Source organism: Chelonia mydas, chromosome 7 (assembly GCF_015237465.2).
Source record: "Chelonia mydas isolate rCheMyd1 chromosome 7, rCheMyd1.pri.v2, whole genome shotgun sequence".
Classification (NCBI taxonomy): domain Eukaryota; kingdom Metazoa; phylum Chordata; order Testudines; family Cheloniidae; genus Chelonia; species Chelonia mydas.
The window spans coordinates 57323217-57339095 of NC_057853.1; the positions used below are offsets into that span (position 1 = coordinate 57323217).

Sequence of the window (15879 nt, forward strand, 5' to 3'; positions counted from 1 at the left end):
CCCTGTCATAGGTTATCGGTAATTCCCTCCCCCTCTGGGTCAGTGGGAGGCCACTCCACCTCACTGGACGTTGCACACAGTCAGGGAATTAGCAAAGCACTGCTTCGACAAGGGCTCTGGCCTGCAATCCAGGCTGAGCCACAAATCAGTCTCTGGGCCCCAGGCCCTCGGTCGGGGCAGGGCGGCAAACAGTCTATGGCCATGGCCTGTAGTCAGGACAGAGCAGCAAACAGTTAGGGGCTCTGGCCCATGATCTGGGCAGAGCAGCACAAGTCTATAAGGCTGGGCCCTCAGTTAGGGTGGGGCAGCAGTTTAAGGCTCCAGCCTACAGTCAGGGCAGGGCAGCACAGGTGTTGGGTGTCCTAGCTTCAGCTGACAAACACAGGCCTCTTGGCTTAGAGAGGGGAGGTTGCCACCCCTGGGGTGGGGTGGCCGGGGATAGGAGAGCCCAGCCCACCTGACTCCACCAGGCCCTGACCCAGGACCTTAACAGTGGGGAAGTATTTCACCGCTGGGTCAGCAGGGAATCCAGGTGCAACATGCTGACTGGGTCTCCGGCAGCAACACAGCCAGACTGGGGTCAGCTGCCCCTGGGCCACTTCCTACCCTCCCCTTAGGGTATACTTGGATCCATGGGGGGTCCTCCATTTCATCGGGGTAGAATGCCAGTGGCTGTCCCAGCAACTCCTCCGTGCCTTGGCAGCAGGCAGCTCTAGTCAGTGTTCAGCTTGGCAGGGATCTGCTGCAGTTTCCCAGCTCAAGAGCGGGCAGGAGGCATCTGTCTCCTTTGGCAACTGCAGCTAAACTGAGCTCCAGGAGGACCTGCCCTTTATACTTCCTGTCCTGCCTCCTGACTTCTGGTGGGAAGGGTGATCATGGCCTGGCTCCACCCTTCTGGGTTCAGAGAGTGGTCCCTCCCTCTCTGGCTCAGTGGGAGGCCACTCTGTCTCATTACAATCCCCATCACAGCTTCTAACTCTGTGCATGTAAAAGTAGACCATATGCAATAGGGGACAATATTGACAGGAGCATGAACTAGATGCCCAAATAGGGCTCTTCCACATCCAGCTTTTGCCTTTCTGTGAACGCATACAATGCAGACATCAACTCAACTATCTGCCCTGCCTGCATGCCTCCATCCTTACCTGGAGAGACAGTCTAGGAGTTCAGTCTCTAGTCCAGTGCAATCCTTGTATGTGTCTGTCCTTGTGTCCTTCCCATCACAGTGTTATCTGAGCATTTTAGGGTGCAAGCAAAGGGGACCAACTGTAACATGCACTTAGAGGTAGACTGAGACACCACAGACTTGTGTCCTAGTGATCCAGGGGTGCAAAGACTGATGCAATATTGCAGGAATCCTGTACTGGAATCCATCTCTGCCCACCCCTCTTCACTTTTCATTTCCTCATCCATCATTTAAAAAAAAAAATCCATCCTTACTAAGGGGGACTTCAAACCAATGCAAATCTCCAATGTGTGTTCATGTTTCTTCTATTCTCATTAGAGTCCAGTAGGTCTTGATAAACTTTTTGGATTACTATGGTCCAAATCAGATGGTGATTTATAACATATTTGTTAAAGTAGCTAGTTTTAATTTAATAAACACTGAACGTTTGCTGGCAGCCAATTTTCACTGAACGTGTGACCCTCAGTAATGCACAGCTGCCAAGACCTTTGCATCTGACAAATATCTACTGACTCTATACAGCTGTCATGTTGCGTCTTGCAGCAAACAAATTCAGTACCTGCCTGTCACAGAGGTGTAGTGAATTGCATGGGAATTGTCCCTTGTAACGATCTTCACCAGTAGCAAGAAAAATAACAGAACTGAAGTTAACAGCCTGTGTTAATATTGGGGTCCTGAATTTAAGCCATAAATAGAAAGAAATTTGGATTGAATCCTTTTGCAACTCGTTGACTTTTCCTCATCATCAAGGAAAATCGGTGGTGTCAGGCAGTTAAGTCTTCCTGAACCCATTTTCCCCCTTTGTATAGTGATATTGCCACTCAGGTGGCTTCTCCAGTTGGGAGGCCAGGGTACCATAAAATTGTGGGTAGCAGAGTACCTAAGCACTCCGGAGCTGTTAGCCTGATGGCAGAAGTTCCTTCCCTTTTGTAGATTTTAGGTAAAAACCTACATGGTTTCTCATGTTTGATGTCTTTGTGTTTTTATGTAGTCTAATCTACAATGCCTTGAAGTCCATTGGCATGTAGCAGGAATTCAGTTAAAGAGGCTTTGATGTTTTGGGGCTCTGAGTTCCTGTTACTGTCTGAGGAGATGGAGCTGTGTAAGACTGGCAAACTGTGAAGCTGGAAAATCTTTTCTGAACACAGTTATTGCTCATTATGAAGGAGACTCTCACTTGTACACTCGTTGTATTGGAGTTTAATATTAATGGGAATTCTGGATCACCTGCTGAGTTGCTGTGTGACCTTGGGGATAGTACCTTAACCAGTGTCAGATTTACATCTGTGAAATGGGAACAATGCTCTTCCTTCTCTCTGAGATGAAAGAGCATGTCTAAGGAATAACGAATTTATAAAGTGCTTTGAACCCATGAAATGATATAACAACGGTCTACTTTTAATTGCAGTGCAGCCTATGATGCCATCCTGGAACGAAACGTTGCAATCAAGAAGCTAAGCCGGCCATTTCAGAATCAAACCCATGCTAAACGAGCCTACAGAGAGCTTGTTCTCATGAAGTGTGTAAATCACAAAAATGTAAGTGAAGCATCTTGCCTTAAATGTTTGTGTTAAGAAAAAGGTCTTCAGGTACCGTATAGGTAGCTCTAGAGGGTAACACCTTACATAGGGTAGAGATGTGTTTAAAGGGTGGCCTGTGTGCATATAAAGTATAGGAGGATGCTTCAGAGTGCCACCACTGTGCTTTTCCTTAACTCTTGTCCCCACCCTTGCTTCCAGGCTGAAGGCTGGAGTCATGGTGCTGCTCTGCTAGGTGTGGTACAGGCAGGCAATTGGCTGATGTACTACAGGTAACCATTCTCCCTTCTGTGCTGCATCTGCTAAAGAGTCTGCTTGGGAGGGATAGAAGTGGCAGCAGATTTTGGTGTGCAAGTGGGCCAGGTGGTCTTGCAGGACAACAGCAGAGCATTTCAGGTTCTGGAGATGGCAATAAAATCAGAGCAGAGCAGCAGAGGTACTGATAGGCCAAGTGGCTGCTTATCAGAACTGCCCTGGAGATAGCTGGTAGGAGCCAGCTCCTTCCTTTGCTAGGGGCTGCATGCTATAGAGCCTTAATACGCCACTTGAACCCAGTGGGATCCAACTACAAGTGTTGGTTTCAGGTCAGATTGGGTCTAAAAACCTTGCCACTCTCGGGTCAGGTTGGGTAATCTCTGATCACCCCCTCTTGCCCCTGGGGCTGGCATGGCAGTGGCCGCGTGCCATTCTCCTGCGTGTCATGCTCCTGCTAACCACCGCCACCTTGCTGCCCTGTGTGCTGCGGTGTTAGTGTGCCAACAAGTCTCAGTGCCTCTTTTTCCAAAGCATGTGCAGTATGTCAAGGGTGGCTGCCAGGAATGTAGTCACCACCATGCTAACCTCACAGCCAGGAGTTGGCTGGAGACGGATTGTGGGCACGGGGTATGTGGAGCAGGAAGCCCCCACAAGGCCGAGCCCCAAGGACAAGATGAAGTTGACACAGGTTCGGGGGGAAGTGTCAGGTTCAGGTCTTACTTGAAAATGACTCAACACTCTTGGGTCGGGTTTGGGTTGTCTGTCCTCGGGTTGGTGTTTAGCTCTGGGTCAGGCTTTAAAATTAGCCCAGAGCAGACCTCTAGCATGCTCTCCTCACCACCTCCTCTCCTGAGCCCCATATGGGAAGTTCCAGCTTCCTCAGGCTGATAGGAGAGGAGGGCCACCATCTGCAGGAGAAGCTTCCTTCTACCGCAGACACCATTGCAGTGCCACACTCAGAATACTGCCTGTATGATCTCTAAGCCAGAGATTGTTACCCTCTGTGTATGGAAACTTCCAAGCTCATTTTGGATGTTACCACAAACTATATAATGATGAAAACGGTCCCTTTCTGCTCTGTGACTCTTGATGATTAGCAGTTGCTTGACCTTGCACTGCATTCCCCATCCACTCACTGCAGCCGGCAGATATCGCTTATCAACTGTGGAAGTTGGCTTCTATCCTCAAACTGTCTTATTGTACTTACCTGTAATAGGGAAGCTTCTGTTTGGCAGGGTTTATCAGTTGCCTGCCTGTTCTTCCTCTGATATCGCTGAAGCAGCATCCCAGCCCCTTCAGTCTGGAAGCATAGGCAGGGGCTGGAGAGAAAACAAACTAGTTCCAAAGCACAGTGCAGCTAGTCTTACTCTAAAGGCCCTTCATACATGTAAGTGTGTGTGGTTTGGAGAGGAGGTGGTAAATGTATAACCACCACTCTGACGCAGACCAATAACATCTTAACCATGTTTAAACTCTTTAAACTGCACTGAACTTCACAAAGCTGCTTTGGAACATCCTATGTTAATTCTGAAACATTGATTGCTGTAGGATTATAATTTAGTGATTGTCCACATGGATTCCACTTCTGGTGTGCAGGCATTCAATGCACAGGAGATCTGATTCTTTTGGCAGCAGTGTCCGTTGGGGCTGTACCAGTAACCTGGGTGCCCTAGTGTTCCCCCACTTGAGGGCACAAGGAGTGCATGGGGCCAACCATCTTTCAGTTCCTTCTCGCCACCTATGGTTGCAAGATGGGAAGCCTTGCAAGATCTACTTATCTACTCGCAGTGTGATCTTGATACCCCTGTGTGTGTGTGTGTGTGTACATAAATAAATAGCATAGTTGGCATAATGTGTTTCTCTTTTTTATACCCTTTGGCAATATTAAAAGAAAAAAATGCAAAACAAAACTTATATTAAGGACTTCCCTGATACTGGGATTTAGCAGCTATGGCTGAAACAAACTCCCCAGCATTCAAAACTTGCCTCTCTTGTGATGTGGCTGTTTCACTTAATGATGGGCACTTGAGGAGCCTATTTTTGGCTAGTTTTCTTCCCTGCTGTAATCAGGAAGGAAACCAAAATGCACACCCTGGATGTGATCAAGGCTTTTTTGAATTACCTTGACAGCTCCTGCAGGAGCACTCCCAGGCTGTCTGTAGCATTTGCAGACAGGATTAAAGGTCCAACAGTATCCACCCAAAGATTGTCTACATTGATATTTAATTGTATTAAATTATGCTATGAGATAGCTATATTAGATCCACCCACGCAGGTTAGAAGCCATTCTACCAGGACTCAGATAGCTTTGGCTTCTTTTCTAAAAAGCATGTCCATCTCAGAAATTCACAGGGTAGCTACATGAGGATCAGTCCACACTTTCACCCAGCACTACTCCTCAGTTGTGGCCTCAAGATCTCACTCCCACTTTGGTAGAGCTGTCCTGCAATCCTCATTTAACTAGGACTCCTAGCACCTACCTCCTGATTTGAGAGCACTGCTTGCTAGCCACCAGAAGTGGAATCCATGTGGACAATCACTCTAGGAAGAGAGAACGATGACTTATCCTACAGTATCTGTGGTTCTTTGAGATGTTGTGTCCACTTAGATTCCATGATCTGTTCTTCTTCCCTGTTACTATGGAGTCCTGTACCATCTGGATTCTCGATTGGCGAAGGAATTAAGGGACAGTTGGGGCCTACTTTGCCCTTAATTCCATTAAGTCGGGGAGAGGATGAGGACATCCAGGGCACAAGAACAGCCCCAGCACTGCTGGCCAAAATATTCTGATCTTGTATGCATCAGAGTCTTCTCCTTTTTATGCTGAATTTGGTGGGAATTATAGTGTGGCATTTATAAAAGCAGTAAATTGGTTGCTTGAATGACTCTACTATAAATTACCTCAACTGTAAAACAGTTAGCCCCTCCTGCAATGAAATGGTAAATCCATTGTCCTATTTAAGCATGCAAAGATCTGATATTTGTATGGTGGTGCTTATGTCATTTTCTTGTCCCTCAGCTAGAAGATAACAGGCTTGGGCTCAGCATAACTGTGTTCCCTCTTCACACACAGCATCAGTAATCATGGTGACTAATAGTAACTCATGCCCTTCTTGTATGCAAACACTCAAGCTACTTCCTCTTCCAGCCATCCTTCCTTTGGAAGCTCTGGTTTCCTCTTCTGCTCACTTATTCTTGTGCTTTTCTTTATTAAATGAAGTGCACCACTGATTTATCACAAACACTTAGTGTGCTTCCTAATCTACCTCTGGATTAATTTCTAATGAAATATTATGTTACAGGTAAACATGCCATACCTCTTGAAGGGTTATTACCCTGCAGTAGCTGTCCTTAGAGAACCTATATGCAACCCGTTCACTTCAGTTGAAGCATTTTAATCTGTCGTTCTGGCTGCCTAGCAATGTAACTCTTACTTCCATCACTCGGTTTCCATGAATGTTATAATTTCTTCTTTTAGAAGTTATATTTCACCTTGAGTTTGAACACCACAAAACTTCCGGTACAGCACAGAGTCCTCTTCAGTTCTTCCAGTTGTCCAGGGCGCAAAAGAAGATTTTCAACCTTCCTGTGTCGCTTCATCCTGTTAATACATGGGCAGTTTATTTGGACATGCACTTTGCCAGTGATCATGCACATTACTGTGCAAAAGTGTTGTAGTCTCTGACTTCAGAGGTTAGGTTGGAAATAGGGTTACCAATTTAGGTTGGACATATTCCTGGAGGTTTCATCACATGACATAACTTTAATTAGAAATCAGAGTAGCAGCTGTGTTAGTGTGTGTCCGCAAAAAGAACAGGAGTTCTCCTGTTCTTTTTAATTAGAGACTAATCTTTAATTCCTAGAGACTCCAGGATAATCCTGGAGGCTTGGCAACAGATTGAAAGCTGGTAAACACAATTCTTAACAATGACTATTGGATTATGCTAGTAGTAGAAAGCAAAGTTCACTTGTATGATCAGGAGACTTCTTAGGTCAAGTTTTACTTCTTTCCAGCCACCAATTTTGTGTTTTTTGCGCAGGTAAGCAAAATCTAATTGTTGACCTTTTGTGAGTTTTCTTTTTCTCTCCACAGATAATTGGCCTGCTGAATGTGTTCACACCACAGAAATCTCTGGAAGAATTTCAAGATGTGTAAGTCTAATTTTTACCCAGATTTGTAACTTGTCACAAGCATGTGCAGTGGAATGGACTTCAGACAATAGACCTTATCTTCTAATTACTCACTTGTTGTTGTTGTTGTTTCATAAGTTACATAGTGATGGAGCTCATGGATGCAAATCTCTGCCAAGTGATTCAGATGGAGCTAGACCATGAACGAATGTCGTACCTTCTTTATCAGATGCTGTGTGGTATCAAGCATCTTCACTCAGCTGGGATTATCCATAGGGTTAGTGGTATACTATACTTTTTAAAATCCACCTAATGTTCTTGCCTTCAGTATTAAGGAGCCAGGAAAAATTCTATTAATATGGAAACTGTATATATACTTTCAAAGACTGCGCTGTGTGTGTTTAAATTTGAAACAAAAGTCTGAGTCCATCCTGAACTGGATCTCAATTTGGCTAGACTCTGTTGTCCAAAATCTGTATAATAGGTTGCATCACCTCCTCTAATTTGCAGTAGAATTCTTATCCCTGTGGATATCAGAAGGAAAGAATACCTGGAAAAGAGTGACTTTTTATACTAATTGGTTAAACCAACTAAGTTTCTGTTTCGTTTTTTGGTAACCAAACCTGAAATTCCATATATTTTTAAACTGCCGTAATGTAATCTTTATTTCTGCATTTTTTTAAAATAACAAACACATTATACACCTCTAAAATTCTCTGCATAATCAAATATTGTCTAGTCCTGTGAGTGAAACTTTATACAACCGTGTAGCTTGGAAAATTCTATCCTGTAAGCCTCCCAACTGTTTCCTCATTATTGTGTTTATATTAAGTCAAGGTAGCTTAATTAGGCACTCGGGTCAGGAAATTGTGAAGTTAAGTTGTCCATGCATTACAGTACTGTCTACAGGAACATAATTGTGTATGATTTCTAAAATAATATATATATATTTTTTACAATCTTAGTAATATGTAGCAACTTATAATACTTTGTTTGCTTATTCTGTTTTCATTGTTACAATATTTAATTATATATATCTGTGTATTGACTTCTTAAATAAGGTCCCATCTCGGTATGCATTTAATTATTTTTCATCACCCATATACTATACATTCTCTTCAATCAGCAGTGCAGCCTTCCTTATGTGCAATTCAGGGGATGAGATAGTTAGCTATCCAAGGTAATTTACTTGGATATGTATATGCCAGGAACATTTTTATTATTATTCTGATATACTTATCCTGTTGTACTTGACCTGTAGTTTCGTGTGCTATTACTATTTTTCCATTTACTCTTCCATTTCAGTGTTTGTATTACCCTTAGTATATCAGATAAACTATAGAATATTGCATTTCTTTATTTAGGGTGGTGCCAAAAAATTGATTCATAATATGTTGTATGACAAATTTGGTATGATTTTTGTGACACTATTCTGTGTCGTCAAAGTCTCCATCATAATGCGTCCACCCAAGGGTGCAAAGAAAGGCCACACATGCAACCTTGGCGTTTCCTGTCTTTTGAATGCTTTGCTTTAGAAGCTTCATCTTTTTCAGAGGTTTATAGTATGGATTTTCCTAGGGTTTTTTCGCTGAGGAAAAGAAATCCCAATAGTATGGACATACTTGGCAAGAATGCCCTCCCGAAATACATAGGAGGGAGCCCCTGTTCTGTCAGTTTTAGGAGTTGCAGGGCAGTCTCCTTTCAGACCTTTTAAGCACACCATAACACAGAGCCCCTGCTCTCCGAGAACCTGCAGGTGAATGGAAACGTTTATGCAATCCTAGTTATAACAGGAGCTACTTCTCCACTACAGTGTTCAGTTCAGTTCCAGATATTATTGGTGGTGGGTGATAGTTTGAAAATCAGGAAATCTAGCTTCAGTGCTTCCTGGTAGTTGTAATTTAGAATTTGTACTGACATTCCTGAAGCATTTGAATTGCTTCGCAGTATAAATTCACAAGATGACCTGTTCTGGCAAGGCAGACTTTTGGCACAAATGTAAATAATGATCTTTGAATGCGTTAAATGTGTTAATGGCTCTGAATGACACAGATGGATCAATTTCACCTGCAGGTCCTCATATTATGACAGTTCATTTTCAGCTTCATAGAAAGATCAGCCTGCTGTTCATGAAAAATGTTACATTGCTTAATTTTGCATCGATTAATCATTTGTACTTAAAGGTATAAAGCTTTAGTGTTCCTTGTGTCTATCAAGCAGGTAACAACAAACCTTCTGAAGAAAAGGGATTATTTGCAAAGGACCTTAGCTTTATGTAGAACACACAGTTTCAGCAGTGATTTTATTTAGCTATTTATTCAGCAACAATATCATTAATGTGTAATGCCAATTTTCCTGTTGGCACTGTTCATCCCATATTATCTTTTTCTGTGGTTGTGTGTGGTGCGTTCGGAGTTTTGGTATGTCATGGCACCTGGGAGTCAGGAACTCCTGAGTTCTAAATCTTACTCTGCCATTAACGAAGCGTAATTGGGTTATTTAGCTTCTCTATGAAATAGTAAAGTTTACCTCATATAGGTTGAGAGTTAATATTTGCACAATGCTTTGAAGGTGTAAAGTGCTGTATAAATGCTTCTATGCAGGACATATTGCATTGCTTGTGGAAATACTTGCTTTCAGCAGTAGCATGCTTGATATGCACTAACATGCCAGAAACACAATACATGTACAGTGTAAAGGCTAAAAATGAAGGAAAGCTCCCACAATTTTTACTGACTAAGCAAATTGTACACAGTGCACACATTTATAATTAAAATGCATAGCCTTCACATCTTTACTTCTCAGTATAGATTTGACTATAGATAGCTTAACCTTATTAATACCTTGTACATGAACACCTGTTCCCAGAATACTCAAAGCATTTTACAAGGGTTGAATCTACAAGAGCTCTAGAAATATGCTTTAGTCTCCATTTTGCAGGTAGAAGATGGTGATTGAGCTGAGTCCCAGCGATGTCTGGAGTGACTTGCTGAAGGTCATGCAGAATGTCAGTAAGATAGTTGGATGTACAATCCAGGAGTCTTCATATCAATTTCCTGCTCTAACCACTGCATTACTCCCACATCGGGCTTTTGAGCTCCTGCTATAATGAAAATGTGTATATTTGTACACCTGAATGAGATTTTAAAATGTACCTTGTGGCAGTACTAGCCATGAGAATTCTGAAGCATGTTAGGCTACATGTCTTGTTGATTTGTATTTGCATTCAAATTTTCTAGACTTTCTGGAGGTCAGATACTGGAAGGAAATTGAAGAATGAATATGCTTTTGTAGGCATTAACTTTCTGCGTGCAAATGACATGGGCATCCTTGTGTGAGTGTGTGCATGGAATTATTTCCTGTTGATGATGATGGTAAATTCTTTCCTCCGTTCTAGCCTCACAATTTTGAAGAGAATGAATTTGGTTAATACAACAATATTGTGGCAGGCTGAGATGCCACATAATTTATTGATGGGGAAAGAGGACTGCTCCAGAGGTCCTATAATTATTCCATCCCTATAACAGAAACCTGCATATATACAACAGTAACTATTAAAACAGGATATAAACACAACTCCAGCACAATCTAAAATAAGTATTGTCTTAAGTAGCTGAAATGCCTCATCACACTTGAATAAGATAAATAAATGTTGAGTATCTTATAAGCAGAATACTAATCTCTAGAGTCGATAGAAGCCTTCATTATGCATCATATTTTCAAAAACATTCTCCTAGCATGTGATTTAGGGAGAGATGGGAAGGTGACTGACTTCACATGTTCCTGTACACTGGTTTGATTTACTTTATATTTTGTAGTAAGTGTTGCAGCATTTTTGTACATCTGAGAGGCTCACTGGAAGCCTGAAAATTACCATATAAAAACTACCTATATCAGTATCTTCTCTCTCTCAAAGGGGTGCCAGATCTTGGTCTTATCCCATGATAAGTCTGTCTTTTGGGGATCACTCCTCTAATGATCAGTTAGGTGGGAATGAGAGATCTCATGATTTTTTTTCGGACAAACCTTCTGATGTTATGGCCAGCGTTTGCTCTGTGACAGCTAAAGGTGTGGAAGATATGGCTTAGAACAAAATGGTTGCTGTGTATGCTTCTGTAGATGCTGTGTGAGTATGTAGCTCATAGGTTTGTAAAGCGTCTTGGGAGACTGATTTTAAAAGAGGCAATGGAAAATCAAAATCTGGTTATAGAGCTCAACTGAAGAGTTCAGTTGCAAATCTTCCATCTAAAGTGCCTTGAAACTTCGAAGGTATTTTGGAGTAGCAGCTGTGTTAGTCTGTATCTGCAAAAAGAAAAGGAGTACTTGTGGCACCTTAGAGGCTAACAAATTTATTTGGGCATAAGCTTTCATGAGCTACATCCGATGAAGTGAGCTGTAGCTCATGAAAGCTTATGCTCAAATAAATTTGTTCATCTCTAAGGTGCCACAAGTACTCCTTTTCTTTTTGAAGGTATTTTGATTCCTGTTTTTAAAGGTGCAGGAAGTTCTTCTGGAAGTTTTTGCAATGGCAGTTCAGAGTTCTGTCATTATTAAACTTAAAGTTGGTTAATTGATGACCAACCAAATCATTATTGCAAACCAAACCTTTGCAAGCATGAATTTCCTTCTGATCATTCAGAGAAATATCTACAACAAATCAAGAGGTAATGCAACCTTGATTGATAGAGTTGATGAAGGGTAACTCATTTTTTTAACAGATGCATTTTAACTATAAAAAGTTTTGCTTGATTAAATCGTAAGAATCTTCGTGTTTTGAATACCATTTAGGATGAAAAGTCCTGCTGTGACATTATCTCTAATACTTCAACCATTCTTGTTCTCCTTTGGTACTGTAATTCTCTTGAGCAATTTGTAATACTTGTCTGAGTGCTAACATTTCATACTAACCCCAAATTATTTCAAACATTGCTAATATATCTAGTAACATTAGTTGTGTTTTTCTCCCCCTACTTGTTACATAAACTGCTGAAGAGTAATACCAGAGGTTTAATTCTTTGGTTGGCTGAAGATATAAACATTAATTCATACAAGAAAAAAAATTGGAAGAATGAAGTTATAATAATGGCCCAGTTTTTCATTTTTTTATGCCAGTGGTTATTTTCTTTAAGATGTGAACTGCAGAGTGTTTTGTTCTTGTCTTAGCAGTCATGTATGATGTTTCTTTTTAAGGATTTAAAGCCCAGTAATATAGTAGTAAAATCAGACTGCACTTTGAAGATTCTTGACTTTGGACTGGCCAGAACTGCAGGAACTAGTTTTATGATGACGCCTTATGTAGTGACTCGTTACTACAGAGCACCAGAGGTCATCCTAGGGATGGGATACAAAGAAAACGGTCAGCAAATATAGTCTTTCTTTGACATAGCTTTTATTTTTTGTTTGGCACACCACATTTTACATGTTAATGTTTTTCAAGCTGTAGACACTTTTTTTTAAAGTAACACTGTGGCCAAAATGTGTAATATAGTTACACCCAATAGTTCGTATTTAATAAAACCTATTTGAAATGTTTACATTTGATCTAAAAAAGAAATTGGGGGTCTTGTTTGTTTAAAAAGATAAATAATCTACTTGGGACAGTGGTTTGTTTCACCTGCAAAAATTGAGAAATGCACTTTCCCCATATGTAGTATCTGCCTTAATCTATAGAATATCTTGGGTTGCGAGTTCATCACTGAGCAGGTTGGTAACTAATGTGACTGCAAATACTTCTCCTAAAGTGACATAAGAAAGGAAAAGGCTACTTTGGAATATATTTGCTACTTCTTGAAAGAGACACTCCAAAGAGGGATATGCAAGCTGAGCCCACTCACTACTGGCATTAATTTGTTTCTATTTTAAAATGTGCCAGTTCTAATAAATTAGCTTCCTCTTTAGTTGAGTGTAAAAGAATTTACCAGTGCAACTGCCATGATGATGCAGAGCATGTTCTTTAAGAGGTGTTCTGTTGGGGTCCATAACAAGTTATAGGTTCAGAGATCCAAAGAAAGTTCATGAGGTAGTGTTCGCTCCCTACCTTTTCTTGCTAACCTTTTTATCACTTTAAATTGGTGATATTCTTCCTCTGGCCCTTCATCTGTAACTATATGATTAGTAGGTTTCAGAGTAGCAGCCGTGTTAGTCTGTATCCGCAAAAAGAAAAGGAGTACTTGTGGCACTTTAGAGACTAACAGATTTATTTGAGCATAAGCTTTCGTGAGCTACAGCTCACTTCATTGGATGCATCCGATGAAGTGAGCTGTAGCTCAGGAAAGCTTATGCTCAAGTAAATTTGTTAGTCTCTAAGGTGCCACAGGTACTCCTTTTCTTTATATTAGTAGTAGTAAAAGAAAGTAACAGGGGTGCCAGACAACATTTGTTTGAGGGAAGTTACGCATTCAGGTACTGTCTGGAATGTGTAACACCCTGGCTGTCATTCCTGAAATACCAGCATTCTGTTCCCAGTTCTGCCACTGGCTCAGCAGCCTTGTTTACCCTTGGGCAACAATTTCTCTTCTTCGCTGTCACTAGTTCAGGTCCACTGATGTTGGCGCCATGGGGAGGCCTAATTTATAAAAATAATTTATTAAAAATAAGATGAAGCAAGGTCTCTTGTCTAGCTTGGAAGATTTGCTGTTCTATACTATTGCAGAAGAGCAAGAAAAAATTCCAGTTCACTAATTTATAAGGGTCATCAGCAGCTGCAGGCCTTATTGATTAGACCAACTCTGAGCATGGTTAAATGACATGGTGCTCAATGTGCTGTCAGCAGTCATCCGCTTATCTGTTTTAGGGCTCCTAATGTTGCTGCCATCAGTGGAGCTAAACCTTTTTTGAGCATGATGGGGAAACTTTCTGAAAACTTACTCTAGGCTCGTTAAGGCTACTGTGTGGTGTTGGGTAAATCAGTTCATCTCTTGATTTCCCCGGATTGCTTTAAATTTATAAGCCTAGGAACAAAAACTAGTCAGCTGCACTTATGAAGGCTACTGCTACACTAGAGAGCTTACAGCAGCACAACTGCACCGATGCAGCTGTGCCACTGGAGGCTTTCTCTTGTAGCTGCTCTAAGCCAATGGGAGAGAGCTCTCTTGTTGGCTTAACTACTTCTGTCCTTGCGAGTGGCAGTAGCTACGTTGGTGACATAGCGCTGTCTACATTGACACTTATGTTCGTGTAACTACATTGTTCGGGGGGGGGGGTTTATTCACACCCCTGAGTGGCATAAGTTATGCAAACATAAGTGGTAGTGTAGACATAACCTAAGACAGTGATGAAAAAGTTACTCCAGGTGGGTGAGTGAATAGTTTTTTGTGAGGCTGGGGCTATGTTTTCCTCCTAAGACTGTTAGCTTGTATTAGTGTGTATGTTCCTCCAAAATGCTGTATAAAGGGCTAGGTAAGAGCTATGCACTGTTATTATTTAGAAACCCAATGCTGAGTGAGGCAAGCAAGGGATGAAGGGTTTTTTTGCTCTGAATTTACCTAGCTGATCAGGCTAGCTCAGGCACTTATTTCTTTTTTTCTGGGGCTTTAAAGTGGCTAATTAGAGAAGAAAAGGGACAAGCAAACCTTTTTAAAAAACAAACAGAACTTTTCTGTGAGAAAGAAGCATTCTTTAAAAGCAGCATCTCATCCTTTGTGTTGTTTTGGCCTGTTGTACAATTAGGTATGAGACAATTATGTAAGTCCCAATCTGGCAGCAGATTTCCTTTTTAAATAAATAAATAAATAAATAAGGGTTGTCTTTTGGGGGGCTAATAGTATTAGCAGCCTATTGACAGGAATTACCTTCTAACATACTCTGGAATGGAGCAAATGTATTGGTGAGTACAGACGTCTTATACAAGAATTAGTACACTTTAAAATTTCAATGGCAGATTCCCCGGTGCACCAAAGGAGTCAGAACACACCAGTTAAAAAGTGGAAATACAGACTTATGTTGGAAATACGGACTCGGTAAATTAAGGACCAGATTTACCATTGCACATTGGCTGATCAAAAAGAGCTGTAAAAGATTTAAGGTTGATAGTATGTATCTTTAATAGAAATATCACATGGTAGCATTCCCTTTGGGTTTCTTGTTTAGTGTTTTTGTATGAAATCTTAATTTTTAAAAAACAAATTAGAAAAGCTCCAGACCAAAAACTGTTAAAATGGAGTTACGGTTCAGCGTGTGTGCCAGGAACTTAAGGATAACAAACATTACAGGGATTATCTGAAACTAAGTATTATAAATCCAGGAAATTCAAACATTCCTGTAAAATTTTTACCTTTTATTACCAATATGTAATGTCAACTTTATTTCCACTTTAACATTTCCCCCCCCCCCCCCCTTTGGGATTTTAATTAGGGGTGAGTGCTTCTCCTGTAGGGATTTTAGACAACAGACACTTTATCACAATTAGAGGAACAGGAAAAGTGATATGAAAATGTTTAATCAAGATCATCTTTGACCTGAGATCTTTTATTCCAAACTTCCTGAGACCATCTCTTAAGGCTTGGTTAAATTTTAGCTTCACAAAATCTTTGAAAAGAAACCTTTGTAATTGACAGTGTTCTTCAGAGCAAACTTCTGGAAATTTTGAAGGGTGAGCAAAGAAGTTGTTTTTAACATTAACTCATTTAACTCATTTGAGCCTGTTAAAATCCCTGGCTTTCGATGCATGAAGAGAAATCCTTGACGTTCATATACTGTTGCTCTTCCCTCACTCTCCACACAATTCACTTTTATCATTTTGGGCCCAGGCTATCTCCAGGAGGTTTCGGG

General features: G+C 41.1%; 1 protein-coding gene across 15 annotated transcripts in view; it reads left to right on the forward strand.

The window, feature by feature from the left end:
* MAPK8 (mitogen-activated protein kinase 8) overlaps positions 1 to 15879 on the forward strand; it is a 113710-nt gene that overhangs the window by 73698 nt on the left and 24133 nt on the right. For 14 of the 15 annotated variants that reach the window (XM_043552200.1, XM_043552199.1, XM_037904173.2 and 11 more), the window contains 4 exons: positions 2595 to 2724; positions 7073 to 7131; positions 7249 to 7387; positions 12301 to 12466. In XM_043552200.1, coding sequence (XP_043408135.1) covers positions 2595 to 2724; positions 7073 to 7131; positions 7249 to 7387; positions 12301 to 12466 — 494 coding nt within the window. Of the gene's footprint in view, positions 1 to 2593; positions 2725 to 2925; positions 2997 to 7072; positions 7132 to 7248; positions 7388 to 12300; positions 12467 to 15879 lie in introns of those variants that run through there. The other variant, XM_037904180.2, reaches the window with a different exon arrangement.